Source organism: Rhineura floridana, chromosome 12, assembly GCF_030035675.1.
Source record: "Rhineura floridana isolate rRhiFlo1 chromosome 12, rRhiFlo1.hap2, whole genome shotgun sequence".
In the NCBI taxonomy this organism is placed as follows: domain Eukaryota; kingdom Metazoa; phylum Chordata; class Lepidosauria; order Squamata; family Rhineuridae; genus Rhineura; species Rhineura floridana.
Window position 1 is genome coordinate 1670494 of NC_084491.1, and position 18114 is coordinate 1688607.

General features: G+C 49.1%; 1 protein-coding gene across 1 annotated transcript; it reads right to left on the reverse strand.

Moving 5' to 3' along the window:
* Window positions 1–1498: 1498 nt before the first annotated feature.
* DOK2 (docking protein 2) lies at window positions 1499–17240 on the reverse strand. Its single transcript, XM_061592701.1, has 5 exons — window positions 17101–17240; window positions 9887–10183; window positions 7537–7642; window positions 5271–5449; window positions 1499–2760 (listed from the first exon to the last, which is right to left on the reverse strand). The coding sequence occupies exons 1-5, from the start codon at window positions 17164–17166 to the stop codon at window positions 1909–1911; spliced, it is 1500 nt and encodes a 499-aa protein (XP_061448685.1). The 5' UTR covers window positions 17167–17240; the 3' UTR covers window positions 1499–1908.
* Window positions 17241–18114: the final 874 nt, after the last annotated feature.

An 18114-nucleotide genomic window follows, 5' to 3' on the forward strand; every position in this document is an offset into this window, starting at 1 on the left:
TAAACCAGACCACCTAGAAAACTTTTTAAAAAATGAAAGCAAAGAGTCTGGAGATTAAGGTGACTCACCCGGAGAGGAACCCCCAAAACCGGGCAAAAACCAGACACCTGGCAACCCTAATCCTCCCCAACCACCATGAGCTGTTTACAGAGTGGATGGTGCATATAGGAGACCTTGACATATTCCATGTACCACTTCTGGAATGTTTTTCTAAACTGTTATGAGACTGTGCAGAGAGGCTTGGCACAAGGTGCCGATGCCCTTGCAGTGCTAAAGTACAGCATGTCTTGGGATCAGTGCACAAAGTCAAGAGTTTGGGCTCAGTGGTTACTTGTGGTAGGTATGGCCAGTTTTGAGAAGGCCCAGAAATAGTGGAGCAGCCTAGTGTTACTCAGACAGGATCCAGCAAGGCCCTTTATGACAGAGGCACACCGAGAGCATCTTCTGACTCATTTTACTGGGGGCTGAGCCATGTGCTGGTGAAGCAGGCCTGTGCCCCATAGCCAACAACACCCCTAGTGCCAGCCCCTCCTCCACCCCACGGACTCAAGCTCAGGAAACAGAGCTTCTTTCTCTCCCAAGTCTGAGAAATGAGGCCAAAATGGACGTTCTGATGGAGTTTTCTAGCCCTTCCTGGAGCCCTCAGATGGCGTCTGAGCAACCTGTTGAGGACCGGACCCAGATACCCCCCTCCCAATCTCTCCTGGGTGACACCCCCCAGATAGGCCTGTTTCTGGTTATTGCTTCTGGTTGTCCTGATGATGGGTCAGTGGCTCTTCTGCCCTCCCAGCTCCACCCCTCCCTGGAAAGACTGGACTGGGCTGGCTGCCTCCACATCCCTCTCTGCTAGTGTCGTGCAGCCCATAGACTCAAGGTCAGAGGGAGCACTGTGATAACCCCACTCTGGTGTTGGTATGGCTTTGTGGTCAGCCTGGTTATGGTCCTCCTGGTCAGCTGGGCCCTCGTGCAAAGGCTCCCTTGCCCCTGTCTTGACAGCTCTGGCGACATGGCCAAAGGCACTGAGACCTGGGAATGCTGGATCACTGTTGCACAGCACCTTCCTGACCCAGCTGCTGTGGAAGGAAAGCATCATGCAAAGCAAGACATACAAAACAGTCTGCGGAAGAAAGAAAAGTTGTTTGTGTGTGTGTGAGAGACAGAGAGAGAGAGAGACAGAGAGATCTGCCTTACGGTGTCCTAATCACCCTACAAAGGCAAGAGAAGCCCGCTTTGAGGTGTCCAGACAGAATTCAAGCCGGTTTCCCTCTTGAGAACCACATTAATGAGTTACCCGTCACTTGAACAGCCTTGACACTTGTTAATCTGGTATTTCTTTTTGAATTAAATTCAGAAAGTGGGCAAAGATCCAGCTTAACTTTTTAAAAATTAAAGCTAAGAGTCCAGAGATTAAGGTGACTCACCTGAAGACCCAGAGAGAACCCCCCAAAACTGGAGTCTTCGGGCAAAACCCAGACACCTGGCAACCCTAATCAGGACAGCTTGCAATTTAATTAGAAAACATACACTTTGTTACAATTCAAGTCTATGCATGTGTACAGAATAGCTGGGTCTTAGATTCTTCAGCCTCAAATATACTTCAAATCTTTTTTAAAAAATCAAAAAGCAGTACTGGTTCATAATGCATCACATGGAACACCTCCTTTAAAATTGCAACAAGCTGGGTCTTTTTCAGAGTTGGATCTCCTCACCCATGCAGTAGTAATCACCAGAAAGTCTCCTCTATAAATGTGTTTAAACTCAGAGAGAGAGAGAGAGACTGCCCAGTATCCTGGCTTGTCTCCCAAGACAACTTAAACAAAGTGAGCCTCTGAATCTTTCCCTCTGCCATCCATCTTCTCCACCTTTCACTGTGCTTTCTTCTTGCTCTTGAAGCTTGAAATCATGTGATCATTTTCGTGTTTCTCCAAGCACGTTTTTATGCTGCCTGTGCAGTCGCTCTGGCGCGTACACTGCCACTTTGGGCACAGAGTAATCATCCAGGCTTGGGTCGTAGGGATATTCGTGGCCAACGGGGTCCTTCACAGTGGCTTGCAGCTTCCAGGCCTCCCCCTTGAATTCCTGGGGCTCATCATAAACCAAGTGGACCAGATCCTCCAGGTCATCGTATATATGCTCTAGCTCCGTAGAGGCAGGAACCAGGCCCAGTCCTCCAGTTCGGCAACGCAAGGCAGATGGAGCTGGTGCCCCCTCAGTGCTGGGCAGGGGGAAGTTGCCGCCGTCAGTACCCCCCAGTGATTTGGAGATGGTATCAAATGGGTCTGCATACGCTGACTCTAATCCCCTTGCGACCTGAGGCACTCTTCCTGCTGGCTCCAACCCCCAGGGTCCACACTGGGATCCGTGTCTAGGGTGAGGATCAGACAACTTCATAAACAGGTGCTTGGTGTTGGAGAGGGGACAGCTGACAGTGGGCTTCACTCGTTTGCCCTCCACTGGCTTCCCTCGCCAGCTGCGCCCCACTGAGAGGAATGTGGTGCCTGGTGCCTGGAACGATTGCCCTTCATCAGGTGCCATGTCCTCCCCTCCCCGGGCACCTTCATCAGACATGGCTTGGCTGGTGGCCCTGGCAGGAAGGGTGGCACTTGAAAGTGCGTTGGGGGAGCCTCCCTGGCATGAATTTCTCTGTGCATTGATGGCGGCTTCGATGGCCTGGATAATCTCATTGCCCTGCTTGGTTGCAAATTCAAAGCTGCCTTCCCCTGAAGTGCATCTCCGCCCAGCTTCAAATGAGAAGATTACCTAGCAGAAGAAACACAAGATCTCCTGAGGCCAGTTTTTAGATGATGATGATGATTTATTACCTACCTTTTCACCCTAAAGTCATAGGGCGGGTCACAGCAATTTAAAATACAACAGTAAAAATAGTTTAAAGCAAATGACAATCTCAAAAATACGGTGGGTTCTAAAAGTATACATCTGAAGCATCAACGGCCTGAGCTAAAAAGTTCATCTCCAGCATTCAACAAAAACTGTGTAGTGAAGGTGCCAGATGCACCTCTGTGTGGGAGGGAGTTCCACAACTTAGGGGCTGCCACAGAGAAGGCCCTCTCCCTAGGTGCCACCACCACCACCACCCCGGAGCTCTGAGGGCAATGGTCCTACCAAAAGGGCCATGCGCGTACAGACACAAGCAGAGGTAGCTCATTGCTCCCAGTCCCATCTACTCTGTGCCACCCTTAGTGGGACTAAGTCTCACATGGATTTCTCTAGTGGAGCAGAGCATTTTAAGCTGCTGTTCAGCTGGAACAAAGCTCTGTCCCGTGGGGAACTGGTGCAAGCAGGCAACACACCAGCATTTAGAGTGGTTAGAGTGTTGGACTATGACCTGGGAGACCAGGGTTCGAATCCCCACACAGCCACGAAGCGCACTGGGTGGCCTTGGGCCAGTCACTGCCTCTCAGCCTCAGAGGGAGGCAATGGGAAACCCCCTCTGAATACCGCTTACCATGAAAACCCTATTCGGAGCGTCACCATAAGTCGGAATCGACTTGAAGGCAGTCTATTTCATTTTCATCAGCTGATGACTGAGGGGTTAAATCCTGCTGAGTTTGGCAGGATTCCTGAACATGAAGGGGCTGGCTCCAGCTGATGTCACACACCCATCGGAGTGATGTCACTGACTGACAGGTGGGCACTTGCTGCTTTGCAATGGAACCCCCCTTTTAGCTTTCTGCACCAGAAGCGGCAGGAAGGTTCCTTTGGCTCTCCACCTTGCTCCCAGCTGCACGTGGCCAAAGGCAAGTCAGGTGAACTTCAGATGTACCGTTTGTGACAGGCGGGCTGCATCCAGAGAGTAGCAACTTTGGCTCTTAGTTGCAGCACAGTCCTCAAAGCCAGGCCTTACGAATTTTTCTCTATAGAGTCTTTCTCGGTTGCCTTTTTTCCTTCCCATGAGACTGCGGCTCCTTCAGTCCCTCATTCACCCCCAAGCCTGAGGTGTCCCCCCCCCAAATTTCAAGAGATGGGAGCTCCTGCAACAGAGCTGTCCTTTCTCATCTAGCTCACCCCACAACATCACCGTAGAGATCTGGCGCTCTGCGTGGTTCCTTCCTGAGGGGTGGAAAGAGAAGTCCCTGGGGCCATCCCACAGGGGGAGTGAAAGCAGAGGAAAAGAAAGGCTCTGTGCCTGCACAGCCCCCCCCTGACCTAAAACTGGCAGGAAAGGACCCTGTAGCCCACTCTGCAGCCCTGCAATCCCCCCCAGAGCACCCCCTCCCAGACTTGGCTCTCATCTCAGCTGCCTCCTCTCCTCCCCCTCCCTCACTTCAGCTTTTCTCCATCTGTGACTTGGGAGATGTGTTTGAGAGCCCGTCTCAGAAACTGCCACGCACCCCTCCTCAGATGAAGGTGGTTGGGGGCCCTGGTGAAGTATCCAAAATAGGGCCCCCTTCTCCTGGAAAGAACACATGAAATAATGTACTACAAAGCAAGTCTTGTGCTATCTTCAAGACTAACACATTTTTTTATTATTTATTATTAAACCAGGGGGGCACTGCCTTTCTTGCTCACTTTGCTCACCAGCCAGGGACTCCCAAACACACACACACCCAGGCAATTCCCAAAAGGGCCCCCACCCCTCCCAAAAAACCCCACCCAACCCCAGGCAACTTCCCAAAAGGGCCCCCTAGGCACTTGTCACTTTCCCATTTAGGCAGCTTATTGGCATCCCCACCTCAACTGCTTGCCTCCACTACCACAGACATCCCTAGGAGCCCTTAAGCATAAAACGGGAGGCTGTGTGTGTTAGCTACTGAGAAGAATCTTCTCAGTAGCTGACTCACCTCCTTTCACCCTGTTTGGCTCCAATCAGCACAAAAGGGCAAGGACTCTTCTCAGAGGCTAACGTGCTCCCTTTTTATGCTGAGACTTACTTTAAAAAAAAACAACTCAGAGTGTGGGCTCCCTTGCAGGCATGGCCCCCGGAGCAATTGCCCTAATAGATGCCAGCCTTGTGTCCCAGGCTTGGCAAAATGAGTCTGAAGTGCTGCTGCTACAATATGTCAGGTTTGTGCTGGGGCCCCTGACTGCAATGGCAATTGCCAGCCCAGCTTCTCTCTCCCTCTCACTCCCCTTCCAGCATCTTATGAAGTCCACTGTTGGCAAATGAGCAGGACCTCCCCACAAACAGCAGCTACGCAGAGGAAGGGAGGAGACAGCGATGCTGGCTAAGGCATGGATATGGGAAGCAGAAGCGTGGCTGGGAGGATGACCAGTGGCCAGGCGGTGGCACCAGGGGTCATTGGCCTTACCTTATCATGACCAAATCTCCGCAGGAACTTGTACGGCCACGCACAGACCACGTCCACCTTCTCCAGGCCACACAGTTCCAAGGCATCCGCTGTGGCACAAAGAAGAAACCGGCCCCACAGCCGACAGCGCTCAGAGGCCTCTGTTGCCCTCACTGCCACCGGAAAGCTCTTCTCAGCGGCTGTAAGGAAAAATGCCCTGATGACCTCAGATGGGTGCTTGGTGCGGGGACACTTGCACTGCCGTCCCGTTGAGGGCTGGCAGTTGGGCCAGTCTTCATCAGCCCAGGCCCAGGGTCCTGGCTGCAGCGCGCTGGGGAATTAACCATGCCCAGCACCCTTAAGACGCTCAGGCTGCAGCACAGGCAAGGCTGCCCTTGCCATCCTCCCTTCTGTGCCCGCACTCACACAGCTTGCACTAAGCCAGCTTTCCACATTTGGGCTACAATGTCCACCATCCTCAGCCAGCACGACTTCCGCTGCTGAGGCTGCTCTGGGGAGCGGTCTGGGGATGATGGGAGCTGTAACCCAAAAGAGCTGGAGGGCACCAGCTGGAGAAAGCTGCCCCAAAGCGTGCCTGGATTCCAGCCGTGGGTGCAGGAAGCAGCTGCCCAGGGACAGGAGGCACTGTGAGGGCAGCAAAAGAGCACAGGGCCCCAACCGTAAAGGAGAAGCAGAAGAGCCCCCCTTGAGCTGTGGCCATGCCCCTCCTTGTGCCGGGCAACACCACACTCCTCTCCAGCGTCCTGCCCCAGCCTTCTCTCCCATGGCTGTTGAAGGACAAAGGGCTGCTCAGGAAGACAGGCCGGAACTGCCCTGGGCTCCTGGTGCTGGGAGCAGCGGCAAGTGGAGGGGGGGGCAGGAAATGAGGAAGGGCCGATAAGTGCCTGGAGAGCATCAGGCGGTTAAGAGCCTCCACATAGCTGCTCAGGCCTTGGGCCTGCCAAACCACAGGCAGGAAGCAGAGAGGGCAAGCAAGAGCTGTGGCCGAGGCAGATTTTCCATGATGCCTTGGGCAGAAGAAGGAGCAGCGGCAGAGCTTGCACGAGAGGCTCTGCTTCTCACGCCTACCCGGTGAAGGCAGGCTCACAACATGGGAGGGACCACACATGCCCAGCCACACCTCTTTCTCTCTCACCTCCCCAGGATGTCTGCTGGGATTGACAAATGCCTCTGACCTGTTTGCTTACTCCCATCAAAGTTTCTCTTTATATCACTCTGTCTAACCTTTATTGGCTCCGCACCTGCGTGCCTGTAGGCCATGAGATCATGGCAGCCATCTCCCCTCCACAGCCCAGGGTCTATTGTACTGGTATAGCCCAGTGGGGAGGAGAGCCTGGCTGGGAGTCCAGAGTCTGTGAGTTCTAATCCCTGCTTGTGTCTCCTGGGCATCAAGGGCCAGCTAAAGATCACCCCCACAGGGAGTGGCTCAGGGGTTACGTGCCCTGCCACCTGTGCAGCCGTGGGCAAGCGGCATAGTCCCAAGGAGCCAAGTTGCCCCCCAGCTGGCACTTGCTGACAAGGAAGGGGCTGGCTGGTGCAGCTGTGGCAAGCTGAGCTGGCCCTGGCAAGCTGGGGAGGACTAACCTCAGAGGGAGGCAATGGTAAACCCCCTCTGAATACCGCTTACCATGAAAACTCTATTCATAGGGTAGCCATAAGTCAGGATCGACTTGAAGGCAGTCCATGTGCTGTTGGAAAAGGTTCAGAAAAGGGCAACACTTTGGCTATGTGATTTCTGGGCAACAACTACCTCTCTAGCCACTGGAACAAACAAGCTCTCTTCTACCTCATTCCAGGGAGGCTATGCAGGATCTGAATCAATGTTTGAAATAAGTAATGGATTGGGTAAGAGAACAAATTGAAATGTAATCTTAGGGGAGAGGCTGATTCTTCTGCATTGCAAGTGCAAATTCCTAGTGTAGCAAAGGGCAATTTAGAATTGAAGCATTGGTCCATGAAGGAGATGCCTGCCTGGGGTTATGTTCAACTAAGACAAGTGTGCAGAACCTCTGGCCCTCCAGATATTGCAGATATTGCCCATGTGGTGTAGTGGTTAAGGTGCTGGACTATGACCTGGGAGACAAGGGTTCAAATCCCCGCACAGCCATGAAGCTCACTGGGTGACCTTGGGCCAGTCACTGCCTCTCAGCCTCAGAGGAAGGCAATGGGAAACCCCTCTGAATACCGCTTACCACGAAAACCCTCTTTGTAGGGTAGCCATAAGTTGGGACCGACTTGAAAGCAGTCCATTGTACTCTTATCCTACCTTTGCAGGTGGGGCTGTACAGGGAATTCTCTACCATCGAGAGAACGGGTGAAGTGCCTTTCAGGAGGTCCTTCTCAAACATCACCCTGCAGTCTTCAGTGCTTCTCTAAAACCAAAGAGAAGATGAACCACGAGCGGCTTGCAAACCATGGTGCTAGGCTCCTTTTACTGGCTTCTCCAGTTAAAATCTAATCACCTCCGTCAGGAGAGAAGAGCTTCTTTTCAGCAGTAGCCTGGCAAAGGAAGCTGCTGTTGGAGGCTACAAGGAACTGAACCCCGACCAAACATGGCAACCTTGCAGTACTACACGGAACAAGAGCCTGGCTGCTCAGTCAGACCAAAGGCCCATCTAATCCAGCATCCTCATAGTGGTCAATCAGATGCCTTTAGGAAGCCCTGACACAGGACATGCACGCAATAGCCATCATGACTAGGACCCTCTGATAGCCTTTTTAACGCCTTCTGCATTGATGGTTGTTGGGCTTCTGTGAGGCTGACTTAGAATCATAGAATAGTAAAGTTGGAAGGGACCCCTAAGGCCATCAAGTCCAACCCCCTGCTCAATTCAGGAATCCAAGTTAAAGCATACCCTTGAGCCGTCTGATTTGGCCATGGTGACACATGCCTTAGTTACACCCATTTAGATGACTGTAACGCGCTCTACGTGGGGCTGCCTCTGAAGACTGTTCGGAAACTTCAGTTGGTGCAACATGCTGCAGCCAGAATTTTAACTGGGGCTGGTTACAGGGACCATACGACTCCCCTGTTACAAAAGCTCCACTGGTTGCCACTCTGTTTCCGGACACAATTCAAGGTGCTGGTTATGACCTATAAAGCCCTATATGGCTTAGGTCCAGGCTATCTGTCAGACCGTATCTCCCTATATGAGTCTACCCGGGCCCTGAGATCCTCAGGAGAGGCCCTTCTCTCAATACCTACGTCCTCACAAGCATGACTAGTGGGGACGTGAGATAGGGCCTTTTTGGTGGCTGCCCTGAGGCTTTGGAACTCCCTTCCTAGGGAAGCAAGAATGGCCCCCTCCTTGCAGTCCTTCCATTGGCAAGCCTTTGGAACTGAAAGCTGTTAAGGACAGGACTTGAAGGGTGCTGCATTGCTATTGTCTAATTGTATTATTTTAAACTGAGTTTGAATTATTTTAACTGTATGTATGAATGCTTTTAATACTGTAAATAGTTTAATTTGATTTTAATCTAGACTTTTGTATGTTTTTAATTATATGTGTGCTTTTATCTGGAAGCAGCCGTGAGTTCCAGTTTTGGAAAAAGGGCGGGGTAAAAATAATGAGAATAAATAAATAAATACCCCAGAGGCAGCTGTCCAGCTGCCTCTTGAAGGCCTGCAGGGTTGGAGAGCCCACCACCTCCCTAGGTTATTGGTACCATTGTTGTACCGCTTTAACAGCGAGGAAGTTTAGAGATCTCCATCAGTAAAAATAAACACAGGGCTCCTCCAAGCGAACTGTTCACCAAGCATTCATCCTGATTTGCTTCCATGGTGTTTATACATGTCCCCATCAATAATTCTTTCATCCCACACTTTTCAGTGCATTTCCCCCTTATTTTCCTCACTGCAAAAAGTCATTATAATAAAATAATGTTAAAAGTGGATTTGTTGTACTAGGAAAGGGATAGGGAAACTCCAGCCCACCAGGGGGTCCCATGCCCACCACCCATGACATCGGCTGATGGGTGAGACCTTATTGGAAAGCCCACCCTGCACTGACCCCTTCAACCTCTGAAAGGGATCAGCACAGGGTGGGCTTTCCAAAACTGCTGGGTGTGCTTGATTTCCTTTTTTCCCTTCATCCCTGCTCTACAGAGCAGTCCCTGTGAGAGCCGGTGTGTGCAAGCAGGCCACAGCCCTGGCAGAGACAGCTTGGCTGCACAGCAATAAATGAGCATGCACTTGTTTTGAAGCACTCAATGAAACAGTCTCTCCTCCCCCCTTTAAAGATCGCTGGGGAAATAGCTAGGCTAGGGTGCTGTGAGATTGCAGCCCTATGATAATTGCCACAGGTGTGAGCACTGCACAATGTGCCTGAACATGACATGAGCCATTAGCCATATGTGGACCCAGAGCTTGAAAAAGTTACTTTTTTGAACCACAACTAGCTAGCACCTTCACATTAAATTGTTTGTTGACAGGCCATCCTGTACCATCACAGCAGCTCTTTGCCAGTAGGGAAGGGATCTCACACAATGGGCCAGTGCAAGATGGTTTCTAAACTGTTATATATACACACACACAAGATTATGAGATCCAGTTTTCCACCCCTCCATTCTCATTATGAGACATGATCATGCAACTCCTTGGCCACCATTATCCTCACCACAAAAGCCTGTTCACACAGCTCCAGAATCCAGTCAGCTGCCTCAGCTCTCTCAGCTGCCAAGAAGTAACACTTCTCAGTGGTCTCAAGGATGAAAGGGACAGTCTCCTTGGGACTGCTGGTTCCTTGACTGGCCTCAGCCACATGCACACAGTTATCCAGCTTAATGAGGCGCCTGGTGCTGTCTCCTTTCTTGGCCTTCTCTGTGGACGGAGGTTGAGAGCCATCCAGGAGCTCCAGGCAAGCTGCAGCAAAGGCACACTCTCTGTACAACACACCCCAGAACTTCCGCCATTTCTGAGAAGAGAAAATACCAGTCACGGCCCAGCCTGCATGGTACCTTCTCTTCACCTCTTCAGCAAGCATCTAGATAGAGGTGATCCAGTGGACACAGTGTACTTGGACTTTCAAAAAGTGTTTCAGCAAGGTACCTCACAAAGACTCCTGAGTAAGCAGCTATGGAATAAGAGGAGAGGGCCTCATGTGGATCAGGAATTGGCTAAGTAAATGGACAGTTCTCCCAATGGAGGGCTGTAGGAAACGGAGTCCCCCAAGGATTGGTATTGCTTTTTAAAATGGAAATGGACTGCCTTCAAGTCGATCCTGAATTACGGCTACCCTCTGAATAGGGATTACATGGTAAGCTCTATTCAGAGGGGGTTTACCATTGCCTCCCTCTGAGGCTAGTCCTCCCCAGCTGGCTAGGGCCTGCTCAGCTTGCCACAGCTGCACCACCCAGCCCCTTCCTTATCCGCAAGTGCCAGCTGGGGGGCAACTGGGCTCCTTGGGACTATGCCGCTTGCCCACGGCTGCACAGGTGGCAGGGCACGTAACCCCTGAGCCACTCCCTGTGGGGGTGATCTTTAGCTGGCCCTTGACACCCAGGAGACATGAGCAGGGATTTAAACTCACAGGCTCTGGACTCCCCACCAGGCTCTCCTCCCCACTATGTTATCTTGTTCATAAATGATCTAGAGTTAGGGGTGAGCAGTGAGGTGGCCAAGTTTGCTAATGGTTCAGGGTTGTTAAAACAAAAAGGGATTGCGAAGAGCTCCAAAAGGACCTGAATGGGTGGTAAAATGGCAATGCAATTCAATCTAAACAAGTGTAAAGGTATGCGTATTGGAGCAAAATATCTTAATTTACCATATATGCTCATGGGGTCTGAACTGGCAGTGACTGACCAGGAACAAGACTTTGGGGTCACAGTGGAAAGCTCGATGAAGATGCTGACCCAGTGTGCGGCAGCTGTGAAAAAGGCAAACTCCATGCTGGAGATCATTAGGAAAGGTATTGAAAATAAAACTGCTGATATCATAATGCCATTGTATAAATCTATGGTGTGGTCACATTTGGAATACTGGGTCTGTTCTGGTCTCCTCACCTCACAAAGGATATTGTAGAGTTGTAAAAGGCTCAGAAAAGGACGACCAGAATGATGAAGGGGATGGAGTGACTCCCCTATGAGGAAAGGTTGCAGCATTTGGGCCTTTTTCATTTAGAGAAAAGGTGACTCAGAAGCGACATGATAGAAGTGTATAAAACTATTCATGGCATTGAGAAAGTGGATAGAGAAAAGTTTTTCTCCCTCTCTCATAACACTAGAACTCGTGGACAATCAATAAAGCTGAATGTTAGAAGATTCAGGACAGACAAAAGAAAGGACTTTTTCATGCAGTGCATAGTTAAACTATGGAATCCGCTCCCATAAAAGGCGGTGATGGCCGTCAACTCGGATAGCTTAGAAAGATTAGACAAATTCATGGAGGATAAGGCCATCAATGGCTCCTAGCCACACTCTACCTCCATAGGCGGAGGCTGTATGCTGTCAAACACCCGCAGATGGAAACTGCAGGAGGGGAGAGTGTTGTTGCACTCAGGTCCTGCTTGCAGGTTTCCCATGGGCACGTGGTTGGCCACTGTGAGAACAGGATGCTGGACTAGGTGGCCCACTGGCCTGATCCAGCAGGATCTTCTTGTGTTTATTTATTTATTTATTGCACTTGTATACCGCCCCATAGCTGAAGATCTCTGGGCGGTTTACAGCAATCAAAAACATTAAAACAAATATACAATTTAAAACACATATTTTAAAAACAATTTAAAACACAATTTTAAAATTTAAAACAATATAAAAACAATTTAAAACACATGCTAAAATGCCTGGGAGAAGAGGAAAGTCTTGACCTGGCGCCAAAAAGATAAAAGTGTTGGTGCCAGGTGCACCTCGTCAGCTAGATCATTCCATAATTTGGGGGCCACCACTGAGAAGGCCCTCTCCCTTGTTGCCACCCTCCGAGCTTCCCTTGGAGTAGACACCCGGAGGAGGGCCTTTGATCTTGACCGTAGCGTACGGGTGGGTTCATATCGGAAGAGGCGTTCCATCAGGTATTGTGATCCCAAGCCGTGTAAGGCTTTATAGGTCAAAACCAGCACCTTGAATTGAGCTCGGAAACATACAGGCAGCCAATGCAAGCGGGCCAGAATCAGTTTTATATGTTTGGACCGTCTGGTCCCTGTTACCAATCTGGAAGCTGCATTTTGCACAAGCTGCAGTTTCCGAACCATCTTCAAAGGCAGCCCCACGTAGAGTGCATTGCAGTAATCTAATTTGGAGGTTACCACAGCATGGACAACTGAAGCCAGGTTATCCCTGTCCAGATAGGGATGTAATTGGGCCACCAACCGAAGTTGGTAGAAGGCACTCCGTGCCACCGAGGCTACCTGAGCCTCAAGTGACAGAGATGGTTCTAGGAGAACTCCCAAGCTACGAACCTGCTCCTTCAGGGGACGTGCAACCCCATCCAGAACAGGTTGGACATCCACCATCTGGTCAGAAGAACCACCCACTAACAGCATCTCAGTCTTGTCTGGATTGAGCCTCAGTTTATTAGCCCTCATCCAGTCCATTGTCGCAGCCAGGCACCAGTTCAGCACATTGACAGCCTCACCTGAAGAAGATGAAAAGGAGAAATAGAGCTGTGTGTCATCAGCATACTGATGGCAACGCACTCCAAAGCTCCGGATGACCCACCCAACGGTTTCATGTAGATGTTGAACAGCATGGGGGACAGAACTGACCCCTGCGGAACCCCATACTGGAGAGTCCAGGGTGCCAAGTAATGTTCCCCAAGCACCACCTTCTGGAGGCGACCTGCCAAGTAGGAGTGGAACCACCGCAATGCAGTACCTCCCACTCCCAACTCAGCTAGTCTCCCCAGGAGTATACCATGGTCGATGGTATCGATAGTATCGAAAGCCGCTGAGAGATCAAGGAGAATCAGCAAAGTCACACTCCCCCTGTCTCTCTCCCGACAAAGGTCATCATACAGGGTGACCAAGGCTGTTTCCATGCCAAAACCAGGCCTGAAGCCCGACTGAAATGGATCCAGATAATCAGTCTCATCCAAGAGTGTCTGGAGCTGGCCCACAACCACTCGTTCAAGGACCTTGCCCAGGAATGGAACATTTGCTACCGGCCTATAGTTATTAAGATTTTCTGGGTCCAGGGAGGGTTTCTTCAGGAGTGGTCTCACTACTGCCTCTTTCAGGCAGCCAGGGACCACCCCCTCTCACAGAGAGGCATTAATCACCTCCCTGGCCCAGCTGGCTCTTCCATCCCTGCTAGCTTTTATTAGCCAAGAAGGGCAAGGATCCAGCACAGAAGTGGTTGCACGAACCTGTCCAAGCACCTTGTCAACGTCCTCAAGCTGCACCAACTGAAACTCATCCAAGAAATCGGGACAAGGCTGTGCTCTGCATACCTCACTTGATTCACCTGCTATAACACTGGAGTCTAAGTCCTGGCGGATGCTAAAGACTTTATCCTGTTCACCTATACACAGCGCCTCTAAGGCATTCACAAAGCCTGCTTGCTCTGTCCCCCTCGGTCACCTACTGACCTACCAGATAAGCTTCAGTTGTGGATCATTTGGGTCAAGAAGGACTTTTCTTTTGACCTTTTCTTAACTTTGACTCCCACTCCCAGTTTCCTCTGGGCCATCAGAAACTGCTACAACCAGAAACAAGGTGCCCATTTAATTGCTTATCCAGAAGCCTTGATGCGCATGAGATTTATTTGTGCTGAAGAGCTGACTTCAAACAAACAAGAATCTCTTTGCCGGGTCGGACCAAATGTCCAATGCCCTGTTTGCAAGGGTAGTGAGCCAGATACCTCAGGACCCAGAGAAGGAGGGCACAACAACAGCCCTTCTCTGTCATTTTGTCCCAGAGACTAAGAGTTAAGAGTAGACTGCTTATCAATATGGACGTTCTGCCTTAGCTATGATTGCTTTGATATATTTATTCTCCATGAATTTGTCTAACCCTTTTCAAAAGTAATTTTTGCTTGTGACCTGCTGTATTAATCAATTCCATATGTTTTGTGTTGCCTGAAGTAATACTTTCCGTCTCCCCATCCTCTTGCCATACTGTCTTATCATCCAGAGGCGTATATTTTAACTGGCTACCTCATTTGTTTCTCTTCATTTTTAACCCACTTTTCTGCAGATACAAATAAAACAGCCTGAAAATGTCAGTAATGTTAACATTAAATATATATCAATCTTCAAAATACAATCTACAGCAATAAAATAGTATTAATATGATTAAAATGGCAGTGAGAAAATCAGATGGCCCTTTGAACTAAAGTGTTTTCACACACTATCTAATGATGGGGGGAATGAGGACAAGGAAGCCCATTGAATCTCCCCGAGGAGATTCCATGGCTGCAGAGTCACCAGCAAGAAGGCTCTGTCCCTAGTAGGGATGGGTGTGAAATTTGGTTAAATTCATGCTGTAAAGAAAGCCTGCCTAATTCACAGATCCTGAAACAATATGTGAACTGAAATGCAGGTTTTCTTCAAAATTTGCACTTCTCCAAATGCTGTGTTTAATTTTTTCAGCCAAAAAATGTATACTCTGAGGGTGGGGAAGGTGCATAAAAATGCACATATTAATGGAAACAACATACAGATGTGCATCATGTTAGGGGAAATGGCTTCTATGTGCGTGTATCTTAGACAAAAGTGTATATAAAATGTGTATATTAGGAGAAATGTGCTCTAAAATGCTGACAAACGTTCATGAGGACGTTAAAAAACAAATAAATCACAGACTGATACAGAAATGTGGTGAATTGAATTTAAGACTGGAAAAATGAGAATTTAGCATTTAGCAGCATCAAGGACTGGAACATTGCTAGATCCTTAAAAGACTCAGGGCCCAGGCCCATTATTTATTTATTTATTTATTTTATTCCACTTATATACCACCCTTCGTCAAGAGACCCCAGGACGGTTTACAACACAGAACGGAAAAAACAATATATATCAATACTTAACGTAATATCAATACAATATAAAAAATTAAAGCAATTATAATGAGAAATACTCAGTAAAATACAAAGTCTCACAACGTAAGTTATGACCTACTTATCTCAGGTTCAACTGTAAAATGCCATACATATAGAACAGCAGCAACCTAAGATATAATTGAGGGGAAAATCAGAAGCAAAATATATAAAATTACACCATTACACCAATTTGCATATTATTTATCTCTTTGTTAAGAGCATTTTTAACCTGCCCTTCATCAAATGATTCCTGGGCCAGCTGCAATAATTTATATTTATAGATGCAAATTTAGGTCAACTTTCAGAGGGAGCAGTCATTTTACCAAGAACAGTTTTAAAAGGAGGGGAGAGGCAGAGATGCAAGGTCTGATGCCAAAGCCCCAGGGACCAAGACCAGGCCCCGAAACTACCCCCTAACAATGCCCTGATAAGGGATCTTGGGGGGATGTAATGTAAGGTGTGCTACCTGTTCTCTGGACAAGAGGCTACTCTACGGACAGGATATGGAGAAACTGACGAGTTCCCCATTGGAAAGGTTATGAGACGGGTGTATTTTATCACCCTATTTATTTAATCTATACGCAGAACATATCATACGAAAAGTGGAATTGGACCAAGATGAAGGAGGTGTGAAAATTGGAGGGGGAAATATCAATAATTGAAGATATTCAGATTATATACCATACTACTAGTAGAAACCAGTAATGATTTGAAACAAATGCTGATGAAAGTTAGAGAGGAAAGCACAAAAGCAGGACTACAGCTGAACGTCAAGAAGACTAAAGTAATGACAACAGAAGATTTGTGTAATTTTAACGTTGACAATGAGGACATTGAACTTGTCAAGGATTATCAACACCTTGGCACAGTCATTAACCAAAATGGAGACAATAGTCAAGAAATCAGAAGAAGGCTAGGAATGGGTAGGGCAGCTGTGAGAGAACTAGAAAAGGTCCTCAAATGCAAAGATGTATCACTGAACACTAAAGTCAGGATTATTCAGACCATGGTATTCCTGATCTCTGTATGGATGTGAATATTGGACACTGAAAAAAGCGGATAAGAGAAAAATAAACTCATTTGAAATGTGGTGTTGGAGGACAGCTTTGCAGATATCATGGACCGCAAAATGGACAAATAATTGGGTGTTAGAACAAAAACCAGAACTATCACTAGAAGCTAAAATGATGAACCTGAGGTTATCATACTTGGGCACATCATGAGAAGACCTGATTCACTAGAAAATACAATAATGCTGGGAAAAACAGAAGGAAGCAGAAAAAGAGGAAGGCCAAACAAGAGATGGATTGATTCCATAAAGGAAGCCACAAACCTGAACTTACAAGATCTGAACAGGGTGGTTCATGACAGATGCTCTTGGAAGTAGCTGATTCATAGGGTCGCCATAAGTTGTAATTGAGAGCCGGTGTGGTGTAGTGGTTAGAGTGTTGGACTACAACCTGGGAGACCAGGGTTCGAATCCCTACACAGCTATGAAGCTGACTGGGTGACCTTGGGCCAGTCACTGCCTCTCAGCCTCAGAGGGAGGCAATGGTAAACCCTCTCTGAATACCGCTTACCATGAAAACCCTATTCATAGCATCGCCATAAATCGGAATTGACTTGAAGGCAGTACACACACAGAAGTTGTAATTGACTTGAAGGCACATAACAACAACAGTGTGATTCTCTCAGCCAAATTAAGGAGTCTGAACAGCTTTTGTGAACCAAGGTGAACTCCCAGAAGATGAGAGAGATGGCACCTGGGGGGAAAGAAGCCTCTAGCCTGAAGCCTGGTGGACACGAGGGAAAAGCGGGGACTCACACAAGGCAGCAGGACTCACCGCCCCTTGAGCCTTACCTTCCCAAAGGTCTGGTGCTGCAGCAGATAGAGCAAGCCCTTCTTCACCACCACGGCCTCTTCCATGTTCGAGCAGCAGGTGGGATATGCACGGAGGCCTCCTCTGTCCCACGCCCTGCCTCCCTGCTGGTGTCTTGCACTCCCCACCACCTCTCAGAGCCTCAAGGGGCCCTGCCCTTCCTTTCTGTGTAAAAAGCATTTTCATATGTCAGCTTCCTGTGGTTGTGGTCTTACTGAAAAGGGCAAAAACAGAAGCACACACAGATCACTCTATGCCCCCCCCACGCACAAACACACACGCCCCTCTAGGAGTAGACTGCACCATCGGGGGAGAGCTGTCTGGCAGGGGTGGTAGCAGCAGCAGCAGAGGAGGAGTGAGGGACCGGTCCGGGGGTCCCTCTCGGGGGGTGTCTGAGATGGCTGAAGGTGGCCTGTCAATGCCCAGAGCAGGGGCTGATTAGATGTCACCCCCTCACTGGGTCCTTCCCCACCCGGAACATCCCAGTCCAAGTCTTCCCCCCTCCTGTGCATCAGTCCACCCCCAGCTAGCATGGCTCACAACATCATCCTCCCTCCATGCCGGGCCCTTCCTGAAAGCTGTAAGAAGACTCCTGTCTCCCTCGCAGAGCTACAATTCTTAGAGTTTTCTGGGAAGAGGAAATGGCTGTTAAACCACTCTGACAAGATGTAGCTCTGTGGGGAGAATAGCGGTCTCCTAACAATTCTCAGCATGCTTCACAGACTACACTTCCCATGATACTTTGGGGGAAGCCATGGCTAAAGTGGAATCATAGTGGAATAAATGTCTGGTGTGAATGTGGCCTGAGAGACCCCCTCTGAGGTCATTGTCACTGGGAGTTGAAGAAGAGAGGAGAACATGGAGCCAGAGAGTTATGCGGCTACCAACAGCTGGAAAGCTCAAGAGGAGACCCTTTCCTTTGGCCTCCTAAACCACACACCCAAGCCACAGCTGCTGGCAGTGAAGGAGCATCAAGGATTGCTTACTCACAAGCG